The 19,001-nt window shown below is 38.0% G+C and overlaps 2 protein-coding genes across 2 annotated transcripts in view; both read left to right on the top strand.

The window, feature by feature from the left end:
* Positions 1 to 463: 463 nt before the first annotated feature.
* LOC127985494 (calmodulin-1) lies at positions 464 to 4,017 on the top strand. Its single transcript, XM_052587512.1, has 6 exons — positions 464 to 817; positions 1,542 to 1,572; positions 1,660 to 1,803; positions 1,897 to 2,003; positions 2,112 to 2,247; positions 2,384 to 4,017. The coding sequence occupies exons 1-6, from the start codon at positions 815 to 817 to the stop codon at positions 2,410 to 2,412; spliced, it is 450 nt and encodes a 149-aa protein (XP_052443472.1). The 5' UTR covers positions 464 to 814; the 3' UTR covers positions 2,413 to 4,017.
* A 669-nt stretch (positions 4,018 to 4,686) lies between these two features.
* Positions 4,687 to 19,001, top strand: part of LOC127985552 (pyruvate carboxylase, mitochondrial) — a 126,341-nt gene continuing 112,026 nt past the window's right edge. Inside the window, exons 1-7 of the mRNA XM_052587604.1 lie at positions 4,687 to 5,022; positions 9,579 to 9,720; positions 9,988 to 10,172; positions 11,974 to 12,139; positions 14,728 to 14,873; positions 15,106 to 15,223; positions 15,607 to 15,758. Of these exons, the coding sequence (XP_052443564.1) occupies positions 9,579 to 9,720; positions 9,988 to 10,172; positions 11,974 to 12,139; positions 14,728 to 14,873; positions 15,106 to 15,223; positions 15,607 to 15,758 (909 nt within the window). The 5' untranslated portion in view covers positions 4,687 to 5,022. The remainder of the gene's footprint in view (positions 5,023 to 9,578; positions 9,721 to 9,987; positions 10,173 to 11,973; positions 12,140 to 14,727; positions 14,874 to 15,105; positions 15,224 to 15,606; positions 15,759 to 19,001) is intronic.

The following is a 19,001-nucleotide window of genomic DNA, read 5'->3' as shown; positions in this document are numbered from 1 at the left end:
TTCTCATGAACAAGTTTCCTCCTTGTGTCCTCTACCTTTTCACAAATCAATTTTTTTCTAGGTCAATTACTCATTTGGGATCACAAACCTGACCAAGAACCTCTACTTTTTTAGGCAATGTGCCATGGTCGCGTCTAACCTAAGGGTGTTTTTAAGTTAAACGCACATAATTTATCTAAATAACATTCAAAATCAATGTATTGACCATAAAAAGGACGGAATACAAACAGCAGACTCTTTCTCTGACATGCTGCCAGTGTTGCATCTGCAGCAGCACTATATGCACTAACTGCACTAGTCGGTTTTCTACATAATGTTAACTGTCTCTTTAAGAACCGCTCTCTTCGAGGACTCCCTGACGCATTGCAGGTGGCTGTCAACCAATCAAAAGACACTTCCTAGGTCAGCTGACGAGTGCCATCGACTTCTATATATAAACCCACCGGACCATCCATTCAAACCTGAAAGACCACCGTCGTATGCTATGGCTTTTCAAAATAAGAATCCTAGAATAGAAACTTACAGTCGATAAACAACGCCGTATAATATATCGGTTATATAAACGGAAACGGGAGAGTTTAGAGTTCAAACAGTTCGACTAATTTACGTGGCGGAGGAAGACCATAGTAACAGATTTGTTGTCAAGGAGTGCGGCGTCCCAGTTTGGACCGAAGTACCAAGGCGTAGTGATCTCGAAATTTGGGCGCACAGCAGCAGAAGATAGTGCTTGACAATCGCACGGGTGGACAGCAAACGATTGGGATTCCGTTTATTTCCTCTACGTACAGACTAACGAAGTTCACACTAAAGTACAATGGTAAGTAAGCATTTATAACAGCCAAACTGCAGCGTAGCTACAAAAAAGGCTAAGCCTTGATGGCGAAGTGATTGGTGTGAATGGGCTACTGTTAGCTTAGCTCCTCGCGAGCTAACCGTCATTCTATTGAAAGCGCGCGAGCTCCCGGGCTAACGTCACTTCAACGGGTTACGCAGTTTTCAAATATCTCAGTGTGGAATAAACCGCTTGAAGCTTTCTGTGACGTTTTGCAGCGCTTTTTCTAATCGCAGATGGGCGTGAGATGTTTACAGCAGAAAATGCGCTATACTAGCACATCCTTGACTAGTTCCCTTTTGCTAGCTCGCCTCATGTCGGCGTAGAAATCGCCCTCATTTACATTAGACAAACCCATAACGTCCCTTGTGCCAAAACAGCCCTGCTTTTTCTAATATATCCGTCACAACATGCATGTAGTTCCCCACAGCATACGCACAAATTCAGCCAGTTGGCCTTAAAGTAACTTTAAACCACATTATAGACCAATAAAAGCAACACAGATTGTCTGCTGTGAAAGCGTTTTGCAACTGTCTAACGTTAACGCCTCGTGAATGACAACAAAAACTTTAACACACTTGGTATCAGGTATTAAACGCGTCCCGTCCAGTTTAACACGCAATAAATAAGTTAAGCTTCAGGCGAAATGGGAACATTGGAAATATCTCAGTGCTATTAAAATAATTTTATTTTTGTGTACTCCTTACAGGCTGATCAGCTAACAGAGGAGCAGATTGCTGGTATGGAAAATTAACCTTTGCTTCAAACCTTTAACTCAAATCGGTTATTTCAATTGTGAGCAATACATTATTTTTATTTCGTTTCAGAATTCAAGGAGGCCTTCTCCTTATTTGACAAAGACGGTGATGGCACCATCACTACTAAAGAGTTAGGGACTGTCATGCGGTCCTTGGGCCAGAATCCTACAGAGGCAGAGCTTCAGGATATGATCAATGAAGTTGATGCTGATGGTGAGGGAGCCCTTCCACAAATAATGCCATGTTAGAATAGCTCTTCTCTTTTTCTAAATCTGTTGCTCCCCCTCCCCCTCCCTCTCCCCTCAGGCAATGGAACAATTGATTTCCCAGAGTTCCTTACTATGATGGCCAGGAAGATGAAGGACACGGATAGCGAGGAGGAGATCAGAGAAGCATTCAGAGTTTTTGATAAGGTAGAGAAGTGTTCTCGTTCATAAATACCTCTTACTGAAGGTATTTCTTTGGGGAAAAAACTAATGTGGAGGGAATGTTTATCTCTTTTAATGACTAATGCTTTACAGGATGGAAATGGTTATATCAGTGCAGCAGAGTTGCGTCACGTCATGACAAATCTGGGGGAGAAGCTTACAGACGAGGAAGTGGATGAGATGATCCGGGAGGCAGATATTGATGGTGACGGCCAGGTCAACTATGAAGGTATTTCCATATATTAATGTCATTGGTGCATTGTGGTGTTTTTAAATGTAAGTGAGTGCCAAGCCTGCAGTATAATTATGAAATCAGTTTGTGAAGATTGCCACGTTGATCTCATGCATTTTATTTCCCCCTACAGAGTTTGTCCAGATGATGACTGCAAAGTAAAAACTGGAAACCAAAGGAGCACAACAGACCAAACAGTGGGCAGCACTCTCACTGTCAACCTTCAACAAGCATCCACAACCCAGTCTCTTACTCCTCTCCATTTAGTTTTGCTCTCTTCCACTTTCCCTTAGTTTGATCAGTCCTCTGCTCTGCTTGTTTTTCCAACATGATCTCCTGTCAGCCTTTTCCCAACATTATCTGGTTTTCTTTGGAAGAAAATATTTACATGCACAACAAAGTTTAAATCTTGCATATATGATGGTGATGATAACAGCAGTGTAACACATGTATCAATATTTTAAAGATTGTGACATACTCTATGGACAAGAGCAATGCATGCTTTATTTATGTTTGGCATGTTTCTGTGTTTTTTCTTTTTTCTTCCAAGCTTGCCTCTTTTTCTAACTTGCTAGTTCTCCTTTAACTGCATGTTTCTCATGCAACCTCTGCTCAGTGGTCTTAGAACTGTATGGTGAATAACCATTCATGGATAATCAGGGGCTTTATATAACAAAATAGCTCAAACTTCCATGTCATAGTGTGACTGTTTTTGTAAGTGTAGATCTGTGTGTCTGAGCGAGTGCTTGTAGTTGGATTTAAAGTGGAGCCATGCAGTACAGTTTACGTTTTGGTACAGGGCTTGTTCTTTAGGGACCGCATAACTAACATGTAAGATAAAAAGAAAATTAGACAAACCTGTGTAGAATAATCCTGGGATTGGTTAATTGGGGACCAGTTATTTTAGTTAGTTAGTTTGCTTGTTTTGCCCCTTTTTGTATTCTTTGAGAAACATGATGGAAAGGCTTTGACCTTCTTTCCATCTTGCATTTCCTCACTAATTTCACTACTGCAAAGCAAATGCCACCTATTTGTTCTAGACTGGTGTAGAGAGGTTTAATGTTTGGTTTGAGCTCTATTAGTGTGGAGTTTGTACCGAAGATGTAGAATAGTTTTCACCTAAATATACAGTCTTACATTTTGATGCTGCATTCGGGGTCCTAGTCTGTGGACTATTTCTGTCTAGGGACAAATATGAAATTCAAGCTGTGTGCTGGTTCTTCCTGCAAGCTGTTCATTATATTTGTATACATCAAAAGCATTTACATTTTATAATCTTTTTAGGATCTTTTCTCAAAGAAACAACAGCATGTTCTCCTCTTCCATGATCCTGTAGTTGTGGTCCATGCACAATGGCAATTGGGATGGTGCATAATGCTTGTCATCCGGTTAGACTGTGTCTGCCATGTTGGTGCAGCAACTGCTGCCATGAAACCTGCAAATGCAGGCGCTTTGAATGAAATCCATTTTTTTGTAACTGTATAGACCAAGGTTAAACAAACAGCGCTTAATGGTAGAATCACATACATTATGGTGGTAGTATTGCATCTTCTGCCCAGTTCTTAATTTATTCTACTGTTGTGTTTTATTTTTTATGACCTTTATATGCTTTTTTTTTGAAGATCTAAGTTTACTGTCTGGTTCTTTTTTTTCCCCTCTCTCTTCTTCAGCCCATAAAGTAATAGTAAAAAAAATGAAAGTTTATGCATTCCATTGCAGAACTCTGGTTTTCTTGCTAAATAAACGTCTTGGACTTCTGTTTCTAAATTACCTCTTTTTGTTCATAACACTGTTGCCTATATAACTGTAAACCTGCATGGGCTTATATTAAAAAAATAGTATAAGAGAGAAAGAAACGTGCATCTAATGTATATCTATTGTCGTCTATCTATCTTATTACATTTTTAGTGCAATTAATAAACAGTGTCCACAGTATATCACACATTACATCATATACAAGGTTTGCACAGATTACAAACAACCGTTAAGAGATTATTTAATATCTCTGGAAAGTACCTTACTAAAATGAAGCATGGTTTTATTGTAGTGAAAGTGTAGTAACCATTGTTTTATTTATTTTTTGGTGTATTGATTACCATTTCTATAAACACAGTTTACCTACATATATCTCGATAACAAAACCATGATTATTTTTTGTTAAAATTATAGTAACCGTTTTTTATTTTTAGCAAAACCATGGTTAATTTTCGTAAGAGGTGTAAAATTAGAAACGAGTGAAGGAAACGGGAAAGTCCACAATTCATTTGTAGTTGTGTCCCGCCGTGAAACTACAACACCCAAGTTTCTCCAAGTGTCGCTGATTGACTTGACGCAGAACGAATAAGCTTCAGCGGCAACCAATCACAGCAATGACAAGTGAGATGTGGGCGGGGACGTCTGTCTCGGTGCATACACCAATAGTTTAGCAGCATACAGATGGGTGGATTATTGATTCAAGAAAAAATGTTGCAACGGGCCGAAAACTAAATAGAGTGTTAGGTGATTTGGAACAGGGCAAGCCAGTTTAGACGATTTGGGCACACAATTTTTACCAGTTCAACGTTCTGCAGGAAATCTGGACCCATCGGCCACGATATAACACACTGTCAGATGATATAAATAAGCGAGTTTGGGACAAGCGCATTTAGTTACTTTGCTACGTGTTCACTGAACTTACGCACCGAGGTTTCTACGTCTTCACGTCTTCCTTCTAAGTTACAAGGAACAGGATTGGACACCAGAACGCAGTTGCTGTGAGACAAGAATAAAAAGGTAAGACTGCATTCTCGCATGTAATGCGTTCATCAGATCAGATGATGCATGCTCTTTGACACTGCTGGTCTAAGCTGTGTTATATTGCATGTACGATGTGCACAAGTTGCTGCCCTAATACACATTAGCTGCATGATGTGTAAACTTCATGCACTATACTTGCATATTATTTCAGATGAATAGACCGTAAACTGCAGTAAACATTTATTAAACTAAGAGATAGAGTTTGTTTTTGATATCGTGCAGCATGCGACCAAAGGGCATGCTTTGATCTGTTTGCTAACGCATGTGCCAACTAAATGAATCAAACTGGACAAGCTGGGGGATTTAGCTCACTTGATTGACCTATAAACTATTCGTTGCCACATAGCCAAACATAAACACTTCATGGCTGCGAGTCAGGTAAAAAAGCAAACAGCTTTAATGTGAAAGTTGTTATTGATTGTGTGGCAAGTTGAGATTCAAGTTGGCAACTGTCGATGGCATTTAATTTTCATATGTCCAGTCTAATCCAAGCATGTGTCAAAACTGTCTAGGGGGTGCCCATATGATGCATAAAACCGTTTTATTTGGGCAGTTTGCTTGGACACATATTAAGACTATTGCGTCATTTTGTGTTGTACGTAATAAAGATATCTTGGCATTACGAAGAACATACAAATTTGTTGTTTAAAAGTGCACTCAGTATTTTTGCTTATTAAAAAAGTTTTGCAAATAAAGAATTTAACACTGATTTTAGACATGGATTACTTGGTTTTCGCTACATGCAGCGGGACGACCTTATGGCAACCTGTCTTTATATGGCACTGCACATATAAAATAATTTTGGATAATGATAGTACAAATGGCAACGGTCAGTAGACTTCATGCATTCATACCAATAGGTGTCAGTAAATTACAAAACCACTGGTAATACTGGAACATAATTGAGCTAAACGTAAACAAAAATGTACATTTTTAATTTTTATTTTTTTATAAGAATAAAATAAAGTCATTTGATTTTCTGAATGGTACAGGAAGTGTAAAGGCAAGGTTAATTTGAGAATGAAGGTAATTCCTGTTCTGTTCCTCCTCAGAAGTGTCTAAACATGCCTGTTAAAGAAGGCCCTGTTTTAATCTTACCTTGAATTGGTATCAGTTCATTCAAGACACAACATGCAATGCTTATGCCTAAGCATCTGTATCTTTTTTTTTTAATAGATACATTTTGACTTCTTTTATTGACACATCAACCACAAGTCTGTTATTTGTAAAGGAACTAGATTACATATTATGATGGGAAATCTTTACCTTGTTTATGGCATTGTTGCATTGGTTACCTGAATGACATGCATGAACAGAATTGTTGGTGGTTGAAGGAGGAAGTTGGTTGTATTATTTTCTTTTGTCTTTTTTATAATAGGCTAGACCATATCTCTTTTATAATAAGTTGTTGTGCAGCTGGTATGTAAATTAATGTCCAGTTTAAAAATACCTTGGGGGGTTGAGCTTCAGCAGTCTGACTCTTAAAAAAAAAAAAAAAAAAAAAAAAAAAAGTCTCCCCTCCCGTTCAATTTTCAAAAAGTATTCATAATTGAGAGCTTTAATAATAATAACAATAATAATAATAATAAAGAACTTAAAAATTAAATCTGAATTTGTCACACAGAAGGTACATTTAAATGACCCAGTGAAGTCAGAAAGGTGATTTAAATACCTAAAAATAGTGATGCACATTTACATTTACACAAGAATATTCAGTTGCTCTTATGCAAATCATATTGATGAACCTTTCTTCTTAACCCAACAAGATCTTATTGCAATTTTAAAGTTTGTCACAGCAATAAAATACGAAGTTGTAAATTCTCCAGAAACCTGATGACTCTTGCACTATGGGATATATCTGACTCATCATCATCCATGTGATGGCACCCTATGAAGTGCTAAAAGCTGTCTGTCTGTCTATCAAGTGTGAGCTAGCGACAAACATACAGCTATAAAAGATAGAATAAACAAGATAAAATTATATATAAAATGAATACTATAAAAGATTATTTAATGAGTTATAAAGGTTTAGTAGATTGAATACAAAAGGAGGCTGTTGTTTTTTCTCTTTTAAATGGAATAAATGGCTTTGTGTTCTCACAGCATAACTCGGACGTGAGTGAGTTTGTAAGTGGATCTCTGTGCATTATTAAGTTTTTCCTTTGAGTAGAGTACCATTCTTTTTTTATCATAGACTGAGCCCACTGGCTGTGCCAACATACTCGGGATAAAAGGTTTCGTGTGAATGGTTCAGTCAACCTCTCAAAGCCACCTCCTTCCACCCAGTCAGGAAGATAGGATCATTTTGCTAACAAATCACAGCAGCTCACCCCTCACTGTTTTACATTCCCCGTTACACATACAGAATGCCATCTAATTCATCGGCCCATCTCCATACTGTCCTAAACTCTCAGACAAATGTGGTACTATTGTTTACAGCAGCTCCAGTTTGTCATTGGTGCAGAGCTCATGTATCAGTGTCATGTTCTCTCTCTCTCTCTCTCTCTCTCTCTCTCTCAGCCAGGACCAGGACACAGTAACTGTATTGTTGTGATTTTGGCAGAGGGACGTCCCTTATTTAGGTGCAGACAAGTATAAGGAACATTAGAACCACTAAGAAACCATAAAATGGTTTGAGTGAAAAGAGACACCATAATATGCTCCCACAAGAAATAAGCCATAGCTTTTGTATGGGAATTTTATGTTTTGGAGATTTGTGATGCGTGTCCATTATTTCTTTAGCTTTCCCTCTGCCCTTTCATCTGAGGGGCCATATGCTGTGCAAATGCCTTTCCTCTGAACTAGGTAGACCTTTGAGCACGTTTTTCCAATATCCCCTTGGTTATCATATACATGTTTTCTTTAGGAAGTGGGCAAATATGAACAAGATGCGTTCAAGGAACAAAGTGTTCACTTTTTCTAAATGAACTGATTTAAAGCATTGATTTTTCAGCTGGTTTTGCATCAGTACATTGGATCATCTGACTCATCACAGTACCAGTATGGTTTATTGTATTAAAAATAATAGATACAAATAAAAAGTAAACCATGTTCCTAAACATGAGTTTTAATAGTATCAATGAAGTATCAAGCAGTTGACTTCCCCATTGACTTCCATTGTATTTATGTTTTTCAAAATGATGTGTTAAAAGTAAGAAAAACTTTTATACAGGTTTGGAACAACATGAGGGTGAACTATTCCTTTAATGTGTGCTATATTGTTACAGTATTAGTATTTTCCAATACAGAATATTTGAATGTGCATGTTTAGTTTCCCAATTTTTTTTTTTAAATGTAGTAATTTGGTAAAAGTGTTAAAGGAATAGTTCACCCAAGAATTAAAATTAGCTGAAAAACTGCTTACCCTTAGGCCATCCAAGATGTAGATTAATCACTTGCTCATCATCGGATCCATCGGTTCAAACACCTGATAAAAACATCACACTGATCCGAATGATCTGTTTGTGTTTTTTAGTCTTCAATCTGATGTACGTCATTTCATTGATACTTAAATGTAATAAAAATTTTAAAAAATCACAAAATAAAAAAATCTTTTTTATTTTGTAAATTGCTGTAAAATTAAAATTAAATCCACTTGTAGCATTTACACGATTTGATACAAATTTGTAGTGTTGTATTTTAAATGTATAGTCTAAATGGCATAATTCAGCATAATGTTATTCGGCTTTGTTTTTATTAGCATTTTATTATATGCATTTAACATTGTTTTGCTGTTTTACAGGACTTTAGTTGTCTTCCAGAGTGGCTTAAAAAATCTCAACAAGTGTTACTGTCAGTTAGTATTTTTTTTCTTTCTAATTTAACTAAGAGCACACTGGATACAGCACTGGCTTTTGCCTTGCGACACCTGTATCGGTGCAGAATCACCTCCTCATTGTCTGGATTCTCCCATGTTGTTCTACAGAATTCCAGTAGATTAGCCAAGTGAGCTATTTTACTTTGCAACTGATAGCGCACACATCATGTTTTGATTTAGTCTTGCGCTTTCATTAGATGAACTCCTTTAATTGTGTGATTTATATTCTGTTCTGCCTTTGTCTCCCGAGGCCTCATAGTCTCTGATCCTTGAGTGCTGCTGTTGTTTCAGGTGTTCAGTTTCAGCCTTTAAAGCTGTGTCCACAGGCAAAATGTCACAAGATGATATTGTGTTTTCTTCAGTTTTGCCCGGTGGGCACTATCAACAGAATGTGGATATACTTGAACTACAGCATTTTCTTTAAAGACAGCCTTGAGTATCTTCTCACGCAGTCAAGGCCAGTCTTTGCCCAGTTGCTTGTTGATGGTTTATTTGTTTGTGGTCACATTTTGCACCACTTATTTGTACTATATCAGGCTTGTTGACCTCACTTTCCCTTTAGTTTGAGTGTTGACTCTTGCTATCTCAGCTCCTGTGTGAGGCTACTGATCACTTCGGTTCTTTAGAAATGCTGATAACACTCAGTAGATATGGCTACAGCAGACTAAATGACCTACTTTCTGTAACCGGTCTATTTTTTGCTTTTGCCTTCTAGATGCTGCTACAGGTGGGAGGAAAGTATTCTACCCTGGGCCTGTTGGCCATCAGGAGGGTGTGGAGTATGAGCCGCTCCGCCCATACCGCAGCCCAGACACTGGAGTACAAACCCATCAAAAAGGTCATGGTGGCCAACAGAGGTGCGTCAGTGTTCAGAATGTGTGCGACATTCCCAAAAACTTGTTTAAGAAACAACAAATCAGCATATTAGAATGATCTCAGAAGGATCGTGTGACACTTAATAAAATAGCCATGGTGGGAAACTTTTTATTTTAAAGAAAAAATACTTTTGTTGCAGAAATGATAAAGCCGGAATGTTAAGTGTCTCCCTGTCCTCGGGTATAAAAACACTTGGCATGAATCAGTTTTACACTCATGAATTGTATTTAATTGTATGCCTTTTGCAGGAGAGATTGCCATCCGGGTGTTCCGGGCGTGCACAGAGCTGGGGATCCGCACGGTGGCCGTCTACTCTGAGCAGGACACGGGTCAGATGCACAGACAAAAAGCAGATGAAGCTTACCTCATCGGGAAGGGACTGCCACCTGTAGCAGCCTACCTGCATATACCAGACATCATCAAAGTGGCCAAGGTCAGACTTTGCACCTGAGTGGTTCTCTGTTAATCTTTACAGATATATATCGCTTCCTGATATGAAAATTGTAATTGAACTTTATTTTGAGTACTACTTGTGCACATTGCACATTTCTTAATATTAAGCCTGCTTTAAAAGCAAGATAATTAAAGTATACTTGCTATAGTTCCACTTTAGCACTGTCAAATATACTTCAGTATATCATTAGTTGGACATCAGTACTATTTCCAGACGATTAAAGTTAGGGGTGTAACTGTACAAAAATATGATGATTCGATACGTACCTTGGTTCAGGATGATGTCGGTACAGCAGGATGAAAAACTAAACTTTTTTTAAATTTAGTTTTTTTTTTTTTTTTTTTTCAGAAACGGTGGTTTACTGAAGTTGTGCTTTCTTTAAATGAAACATTTTCTTAATGATAAAAATCTACCTCAGCTTCTGCTTTAAACTATAGGTAGCCCTTTTACAATATAAGGTTACAATTCACAATTTATCCAAAACTTAAATTTAATTTAAAAAAATTTTTATATATAATAATCAACACCCAGCTTAAAATTTTTTATGCAAACATGTAAATTGTTCATAATGCAGTTTTTAAATTAACATAAATGATAAAATATATATTTGTTAAAATATATTCAACTGCACTGTGGCTGCCATAACATGTTTCTTAACATTAATTTAAACATACATTAAATAATTAAGCCTAACAGGTAAAGTAAAAATATAATGAGTATTATAATGAGTTGTCATTTTTGCAGTTTTGACAAAACAGCTAGGTCATTTTATTAGACAAGGTTGAGATTTGACAATTAGATGTCACAGAAAACCATACGTAAGGCATACAAATGTAAGATATAGCACTGACACAAAAGGTGACAGTTTCATCATCTGGCCCAAAACTCTCTCACAGTTGTCCCGAGTCAGCCTGAGAACTCAGTGTTTGGTGTGGAGTTGAAAAGCAGAATGTGTTCACATGTTTTCAACACCTGCAGCTTTTGTTGAAAGTGTTTGTGTGGTAAAACAGCAGATTAGTATCTTGTGACCTGTGAAATGCACACACGGCCTGCAGTGATTGGATAGACAGAGCACAAACAAGTCTGTAAAGAGCATTAATTGCACATAATTATGCCTTCTGACAAAAGGTTCAGAGTCTGACGCCAAGAAGAGATGGTAGCCGTAAAATAATCGCTGACAGGCAGTCGTTCTCCCGCGTCTCATTTTCTGATTTAATAGCTTTGGCAACAATCAATGGACAAGCAGTCAATTAATGGCTTTATCAATAAATAAATCAATGGCTTTAACAGCTTGTCAGTTTCACACTATACCTTATGTGTCTTAGAGAATGACCCACATTGTGTTAAGCATCTGAAACATTCCACACCTCCTGTTGTGACTTGTTAAGAGAACTAAACTGGCTAACCTTGAATACAGGTCAATAAACGAAACATTTCCAGTCAGTCGGGGAAGTTAGCCGCTTATGGAAAGAGCTGTTTCTACAACATTTACAAAATTCAAAAGGGGGGGGGGGGGGTTTAACAGAAAGTTCAACAGAGCAGCATTTATTTAAAACCAAAATATTTTGTAGTAATATAAATATCTTGACTGTCACTTCTGATCAAAAGTATTTCATTAGAAAAAAAAACGACTTTTTGTGTCTTTTTGTGTCGTCTCTTGTCATTCTCAAAAATAAAAGAGAAGATAACCGTATATTCATCTGAATGGTATTACAGGAATTTATTGTGACAGAATTCTTGTCCTGGCAAATGGTGATGTTGTGCAATCTGTCCCTGGCAGAGGAATGGTGTGGATGCCATCCACCCAGGTTATGGCTTCCTGTCAGAACGAGCAGATTTTGCCCAGGCGTGCGTGGATGCTGGGGTACGTTTTATCGGCCCCAGCCCAGACGTGGTGCGCAAGATGGGGGACAAAGTTGAGGCCCGTGCCATTGCCCTCAGTGCAGGTAAAGTGTTCATCATCTGATCTCCTCAGAGAACATCATGCTGTCTTCTCTCTTATCAAATTCTTACATTATATCAACAGTTGTGTCACAGAACAGAGTGTAACAGCACTTCTTGAAGTAGTTTTGCCCTAAGGGGTTTTAAAAGTCATGGGAAGGAATTATAAGGTGTGAACCAAACCAGCTAGCTGTGAGATGACAACATTTAAACTTTTTTTTTTCTTTTTTTTTTCAAATCAAAGATGCAAGACTAATGCTCTAATGAGGGAATTACTTGAGGCAAAGAACGCTCTCTCTCTCTCTCTCTCTCTCTCTATATATATATATATGTGTGTATGTGTATGTGAGTGTGTGTGTGTGTGTGTGTGTATAGTTTTATATGTGTTTGTGTATTATACATAGAGAGAGAGATGGTTTATGGTATATATATATATATATATATATATGTATATATGTCATGTGAAAAAGTTCAGACACCCTATTGAATTCCAGGGTTCTCCATATCAGGACATAAAAAAAAAAAATCTGGCCCTTGGCAGGTCTTAAAAATAAAACCTGGAAAATAAAACCTAAGATGAAAAACATCACATAAAATATTACACTGTCAATATTTATTTAACAAAAATAAAGCCAAAATGTAATTTCTGCTTACACAGGAATTAAGATGGTAAGTAGCGGGCACTGCTAATCAGATGCCTTTGATTAACTGATCCTTAGCAAGTGTGAGCAGCTCTAGAAAAGCAGAGGTTTTGGCAGTTTGCTGGTCTGGAGCCTTCAGGTGTGTTTTAACACGATGCCAAAGAGGAAAGACCCCAACAATGATCTTAGAGAAGCAGTTGTTGCTGCCATCAATCTGGGAAGGGAATCACAGCCATTTCCGAAAAATTTGAAGTCCAAAATTTGAAGTCCATCATTCCACATGAAGATATTCAAAACAGACACCAGTCCTCCCAGGAGTGAACATCCCAGTAAATCCACCCCAAGGTCAGACTGTGTAACGCTCAGAGAAATGGCAGAAAACCCAAGAACTACACCGCAGACTCTACAGGCTTCAGTTAACATGCTAAATTATAAAGTTCATGACCGTACAATTAGAAAAATAAGGGAAATGTATGGCATGTTTGGAAGGCTTGGCAGAAGAAAGCCTCTTCTACCTGGAAAAGCATGGCAGCACGGTTTAGGTTTGCAAAGTTGCATCTGAGTAAACCATAAGACGTCTAGAACAATGTCTTTTGAACAGATGAGACCAAAGTGGACATGTTTGGCCAGAATGCACAGCGCCACGTTTGGTGGAAACCTAAATATCATGTTAGCACAAACACCTCATACCAAAAGTCAAGCATGCTGGTGGAGGGCTGATGCTTTTGTGCTGGTTTTGTAGCCCCAAGACCTTGGCATCTCCCAGTCATTAAGCCAACCATGAACTCCTCTGTTTACAAAAGTGTTCTAGAGTCAAATGTGAGGGCATCCAACCAGTAGCTAAAGCTGGGCCAAAACTGGGTGATGCAACAGGACAGTGATCCCAAGCAAATCTACAACAGAACGGCTGGAACGAAAAGAATCAGGGTGTTGAAATAACCCAGTCGAAGTCCAGAGCTCATCCTGACAGAAATGCTGTGGCGAAAGCTTTGCACAAACAAATGCCCACAAATCTCAATAAACTAGAGCATCGTTGTAAAGAAGAGTGGGCCAAAATACCTCAAGAACGACGTGAGAGACTGATAAAATCATACAGAAAATGATCAGAGGGAGTCCTCAATCTTGGCTTTATTTTTGTTAAATAAATAATGACATAGTGTGATTATGTCATTTGTTTTTTTCATCTGAAGGTTTTTTTTTCTCTCCAGATTTTGAGACCTGCCAACCATGGAATTCAAGGGGTGTCCTAACATTTTCAAATAACTATATAATATATATATATAATTAAAGAGATTCTTGGAAGACTGACACCGCATTCACAGTGCCTCATGGGATTGAGTGCTAATGTATGCTTTTGGCACTATTTGCTTGTCGTGGTTTTCTGATCGTGGAGATTTCTTTGCATAATCATGGGTAATGTTGTTTTCACCAGTAGATCTGCTGTTAAATATGATTCATTTTAAAAATAGGTGGAAATAATGCTGGCTGATGGCTTCAGAAAATATTCCAATAATTATCAGCCTTGTAGGTCTGGATTTAACAGATTAAAATTAATATAACTGATTTTCAGAACCAAACTGTGGCACTCTATTAAAGCTATAGTGTGCCTTGTTATATTAATAAAATTCTTTTTAAAATGAAAAATAGATATATATTTTAAATTATTGTTTAGCATAAAGGAATAGTTAACTTAAAAAATGAAAACATTGTCATCATTTACTAATCCTCGTTTTGTTCCAAACCTGTACCAAACAGTTGCTGCGAGGTTCGAACAACTTAAGGATGAGTAAATGATGACAGAATTTTTTTTTTGGTATGGTTTAACATTAGTCTACTAAACTGGTATTGCATCATGTATATTTGGTACATCAAAGAATGGCATGACACTGCTATGGTGCATGTCCCTCCCCCCAAAAAAGGTAATAAGCCAGATCTATCTGGTTATCCTGCAGGTGTGCCGGTGGTACCTGGAACAGATGGTCCCATCTCGTCTTTGCAGGAAGCTCAAGAGTTCTCCAACAGCTACGGTTTCCCGATTATCTTCAAGGCTGCGTTCGGAGGCGGAGGCCGTGGAATGCGGGTGGTCAGGGAGTATGAGGTAATGTGTCCAAGAGTCAAATTATTTGTAAGGGTTTAGAACACTTTTAATGTTTGGGCCATTCCTTCTGAGAGCCAGTTGTGAGCTTTCACACTGGAGGGCTTTTAAATGAACGCAAAAGTGAGGCCCTTGTGTGCACTTTAGGTTTGTTGGCTCTTGAGTTTCTTGTGCTGTATGAGTTGGTCTGCTGGGTATTTACACTGGCTGACCCTGTGGCTTTATCTGTGATCAGGAGCTAGAGGAGAACTATCAGCGTGCGTACAGTGAGGCCCTGGCAGCCTTTGGCAATGGAGCTCTGTTTGTGGAAAAGTTCATTGAGAGACCCAGACACATCGAGGTGCAGATCTTGGGTAAGTGAGTTTGTGTGTGGTCCGTCTCTGGCCCGATGCAGTATCCTAATAATAAAGAAACGGATAAAGCGGAAATCAACATTGTCGTCATTTACCCACCTTTATTACATTCCAAAGCCATCTTCTGTGAAATAAATACAATGTTTGGAAGGTAATAAAAAAAACAACCATATATTTCCATTGAGAGCACGGTTCTCAACCGTGAACAGAATGATGCAGTTCTCTGTTGTCTGCTACTTTCCATAGTGTTTATTGATCAGTTATATAATTGTGTTTGTTATTATGTTTTGGAGAAATACTAGCAGATGGGTTTGTTTAGAGTGCCAGATGGGTTTAAGACTTCTGTGTAATGCTCAATGAGTTGATCGGCCCTTTGTGTGTAGGCGATAAATACGGCAATGTCATTCACTTGTACGAGAGGGACTGCTCTATCCAGAGGAGACACCAGAAGGTGGTGGAGATCGCACCGGCCGCGCATCTGGACCCACACCTCAGAGACAGACTCACTGCTGACTCCGTGAACCTCGCTCGACAGGTACAAGTGAAAACATCTGACGGATGGCAGCATTGGCTTCTTTCCAAATGCTGATTTACAAAAGTTCATGGTTAGGAAAGAATGCACGTATAAACTAGCTGCTCAAACATTTAAAGGGGGGGGTGAAATGCTCGATTTCACTCAATATGCTGTTAATCTTGAGTACCTACAGAGTAGTACTGCATCCTTCATAACTCCAAAAAGTCTTTAGTTTTATTATATTCATAAGAGAAACATAGTCTGTACCATTTTTTCCCGGAAAAGCACGAGCGCCTGGAGGCGTGATGTGTGGGCGCAGCTAAAGAATCATGGGCGCCAGTAGGCTTTTGCGTTGAGAGCGTTTGGAAGCTGTGATATTACCGTGAGGAAAAAAACATTATCCAAAACAAACCATGGCTAACAGTCAGATTCAGCGTATATTTATGATCCAGAATCAGATCCAGAGGCTGAAATTTAAAAAGAGCAGCAGCAGCAACGACGTCTCTATGTGGTATGCATTTACTGAAACTGTATATATTTGCTTAGCGGTTTTGGAAAATGACTAAGTTTCACTTTATGTCGTCTTTTTTTTTTTTTTTTAAGGTGTACATGTGGAAAGTGCAGTTTGATGACAACATCGCATGTTGTTTACTTGATGTGCTTACGGGCTGATAGCTAAGTTCACAACACAGAGATATTTGAAGCAGTTTTACTCACCGCATGCGGTTCCAACACACGATCGTGACCCTTTTTCGTTGGGACTGCATTATCCTTAAGAAATAAACGATATGCAAATCCGGTGTCAAACTGGGCCTTGTTTGTAAAACAAGCATTTTCGAAATGCAGGGAACAAACAAAAACACTTGCACAACTCCGTTGATGCTCTGTAAAAATAAACTCCATCCACTGGTCCCTTAATGCTGTTTTTTTTTTTTTTGGTAATCTGTTCAGGGTTGTGTTGCCCTCGCAACCAAAAACACACTTCTTTTGTGACATTTCGGTCTCTCGCTCTGATCAGTGAATGTCTCTGCTGTGCTCTGCTATACGGGAGCGTGCGCTCTTCCGGCAGAAGTGCCTTAGGACCCATATAAGGAAATTCCACTCCATCTAACGTCACACAGAGCCATACTCGAAAAAAACTTTCCGAAACTTGTGACAAACCGGAAGAGTTATTTTTGGAACAAAAATACTCCTTCAAACGTACAACTTAATTTTTGAAACTTTGTCCATGTTTAGCATGGGAATCCAACTCTTTAACAGTGTAAAAAACTCAGTATGCATGAAATAGCATTTCACCCCCCCTTTAAGGGATAGTTCACCCAAAAATCTAAATTATGTCATTAATAACTCCTCATGTCGTTCCAAACCCGCGAGCCATTCGTTCATCTTCAGAACACAGTTTAAGATATTTTAATTTAGCCCAAGAGCTTTCTGTCCCTCCATCGAAACTGTGTGTACAGTATACTCTCCATGTCCAGAAAAGTAATAAAAACATCATCAAAGTAGTCCATGTGACATCAGAGGGTCAGTTAGAATTTATTTTCAAAATAAAATATTTTCAGTAATTAGAAATTAACTATTATTTAATCATAATAATAATATAATTATTACTATTATTAAAAGCTATTTAAAATTATTATTAAATAAAATAGTTATTAACATCGTCTAAATTTATAATAAAAATAACCGATCTCCTGAAATAACACAAGTCGACATTTCTTTTTATTCATTGTGGTGTTTTAATATTGCAGAAGGAGCGTATTCACAGTGTGACCCACACATTTTGACTAGTAACTTAGTTCAGTATCACTGTAATATTGTGTTTACAGTATGTCGTGTTTATATCTGATTAATCTCATACAGGATGAGTTTTGCTTCACTGTTTAACTTCGTCACGCACAGGTTGAATGGGTCAGTCGCATATTATTGACTGGATTGTTTTAAACGGTCTAATTTTTCTAGCCTTTACTTCTTCAAAAACGGGCATTGCTATTTTTCTCATCGTATCTGTGTCAACAGTATGTTTTCGTTAAAACTGTGTACTTATCTCCTCATGATGCTTTATTTTCGACTGGCAGCTGGCAAGGATGAAGTAATTTAGAAAAAATGTGTGACCAAGTTTAGCTGAGGATGCAGTGCACTGATTAGACAGCAGGCGTCGCTGCTGTGCCATTGGATTGACAACAACCATAATCAAACTTTTCCATTCATCCACTTCACTGCAGAAACATATGCCATGTTTTGCTGCAGGACACAAGCCGTCATAGAAACACAGTAACATCTGTTTTAAAAGAGTAAAAAAGCTCCTTAATATATCTGTAGCAATCCATTACTTTTATTGATAACCGATTTCCACCGTAACTCCACTTGTGCTTTAACATCTTAGTGTTTTTCAGATGATATCCAGATGGGTCTTGACACTGATATCTGTTCATTATTACAGGAGGGTTTTTTTTTTCTTTCATATGTTGTTCATCTGGCTGACTCTCATCTCTGTATGCCAGTCTAAGCAAGCATATGGACTTGGGGAGGTTTAAAACTCTCAGTTGTGACTTTAATATTTTATCTGCTGGAGATATGAGAAAAAGTGGTTCTTTTTCTTTGGCAGAGATTTTTGGCACAAGGTTACAAAAATTATGGGTAAACCTGAAGCTTTACAGCAACTCAAGCCAGTCCATCCTTTCGTAAACTCCTCCCTTCTTGCTTACTGTTGCTGACTAAGGCAAACTTTACAGAATTTCTCGCAGAAAATATGATTTTCAGTAATATACACTCATAGGGTCTCATTCATGAAACACGAGCAGAACAAATTTTTGTGTAAATCGTGTGTAAAGTGGTTTTAGCGTAAATGTTCGGATTCATTAAAACGTTCGTATTTTCCAAATGTTGGTACGAAAGAAATCTACACCTGCTCCCAGCCACGCGTAAATAGTGCGTTTAACGTTTGAATGTTTTGCTCATTAATACGGCTGCATTTTAATTCACCTTAATCGGGTACATATTTACACAGCATTTTGAAAAAAAAATATTATATATAGTAATTACATACGGTTTTTCTTTTAACTTTTATTTTGAGAGCCAGTAATAGGATCTGTAATATGCTGCCAAACTTCCTTTTTTAGGACCTGATACGCCACTAGTACGCTTGAAAATAAAATGTGGCGTTTTGAATGAACTTCTGATAATAAAACTTCAATTTCTGCAGCTGAGAAATGTTTCTTTTTCAGTCGCTTTTGAGAAGACATGTTGAAATCCTTCGTTTAG

Source organism: Carassius gibelio, chromosome B21 (assembly GCF_023724105.1).
Source record: "Carassius gibelio isolate Cgi1373 ecotype wild population from Czech Republic chromosome B21, carGib1.2-hapl.c, whole genome shotgun sequence".
Lineage (NCBI taxonomy): Eukaryota > Metazoa > Chordata > Actinopteri > Cypriniformes > Cyprinidae > Carassius > Carassius gibelio.
This window is presented reverse-complemented; position numbering and strand designations above follow the sequence as displayed.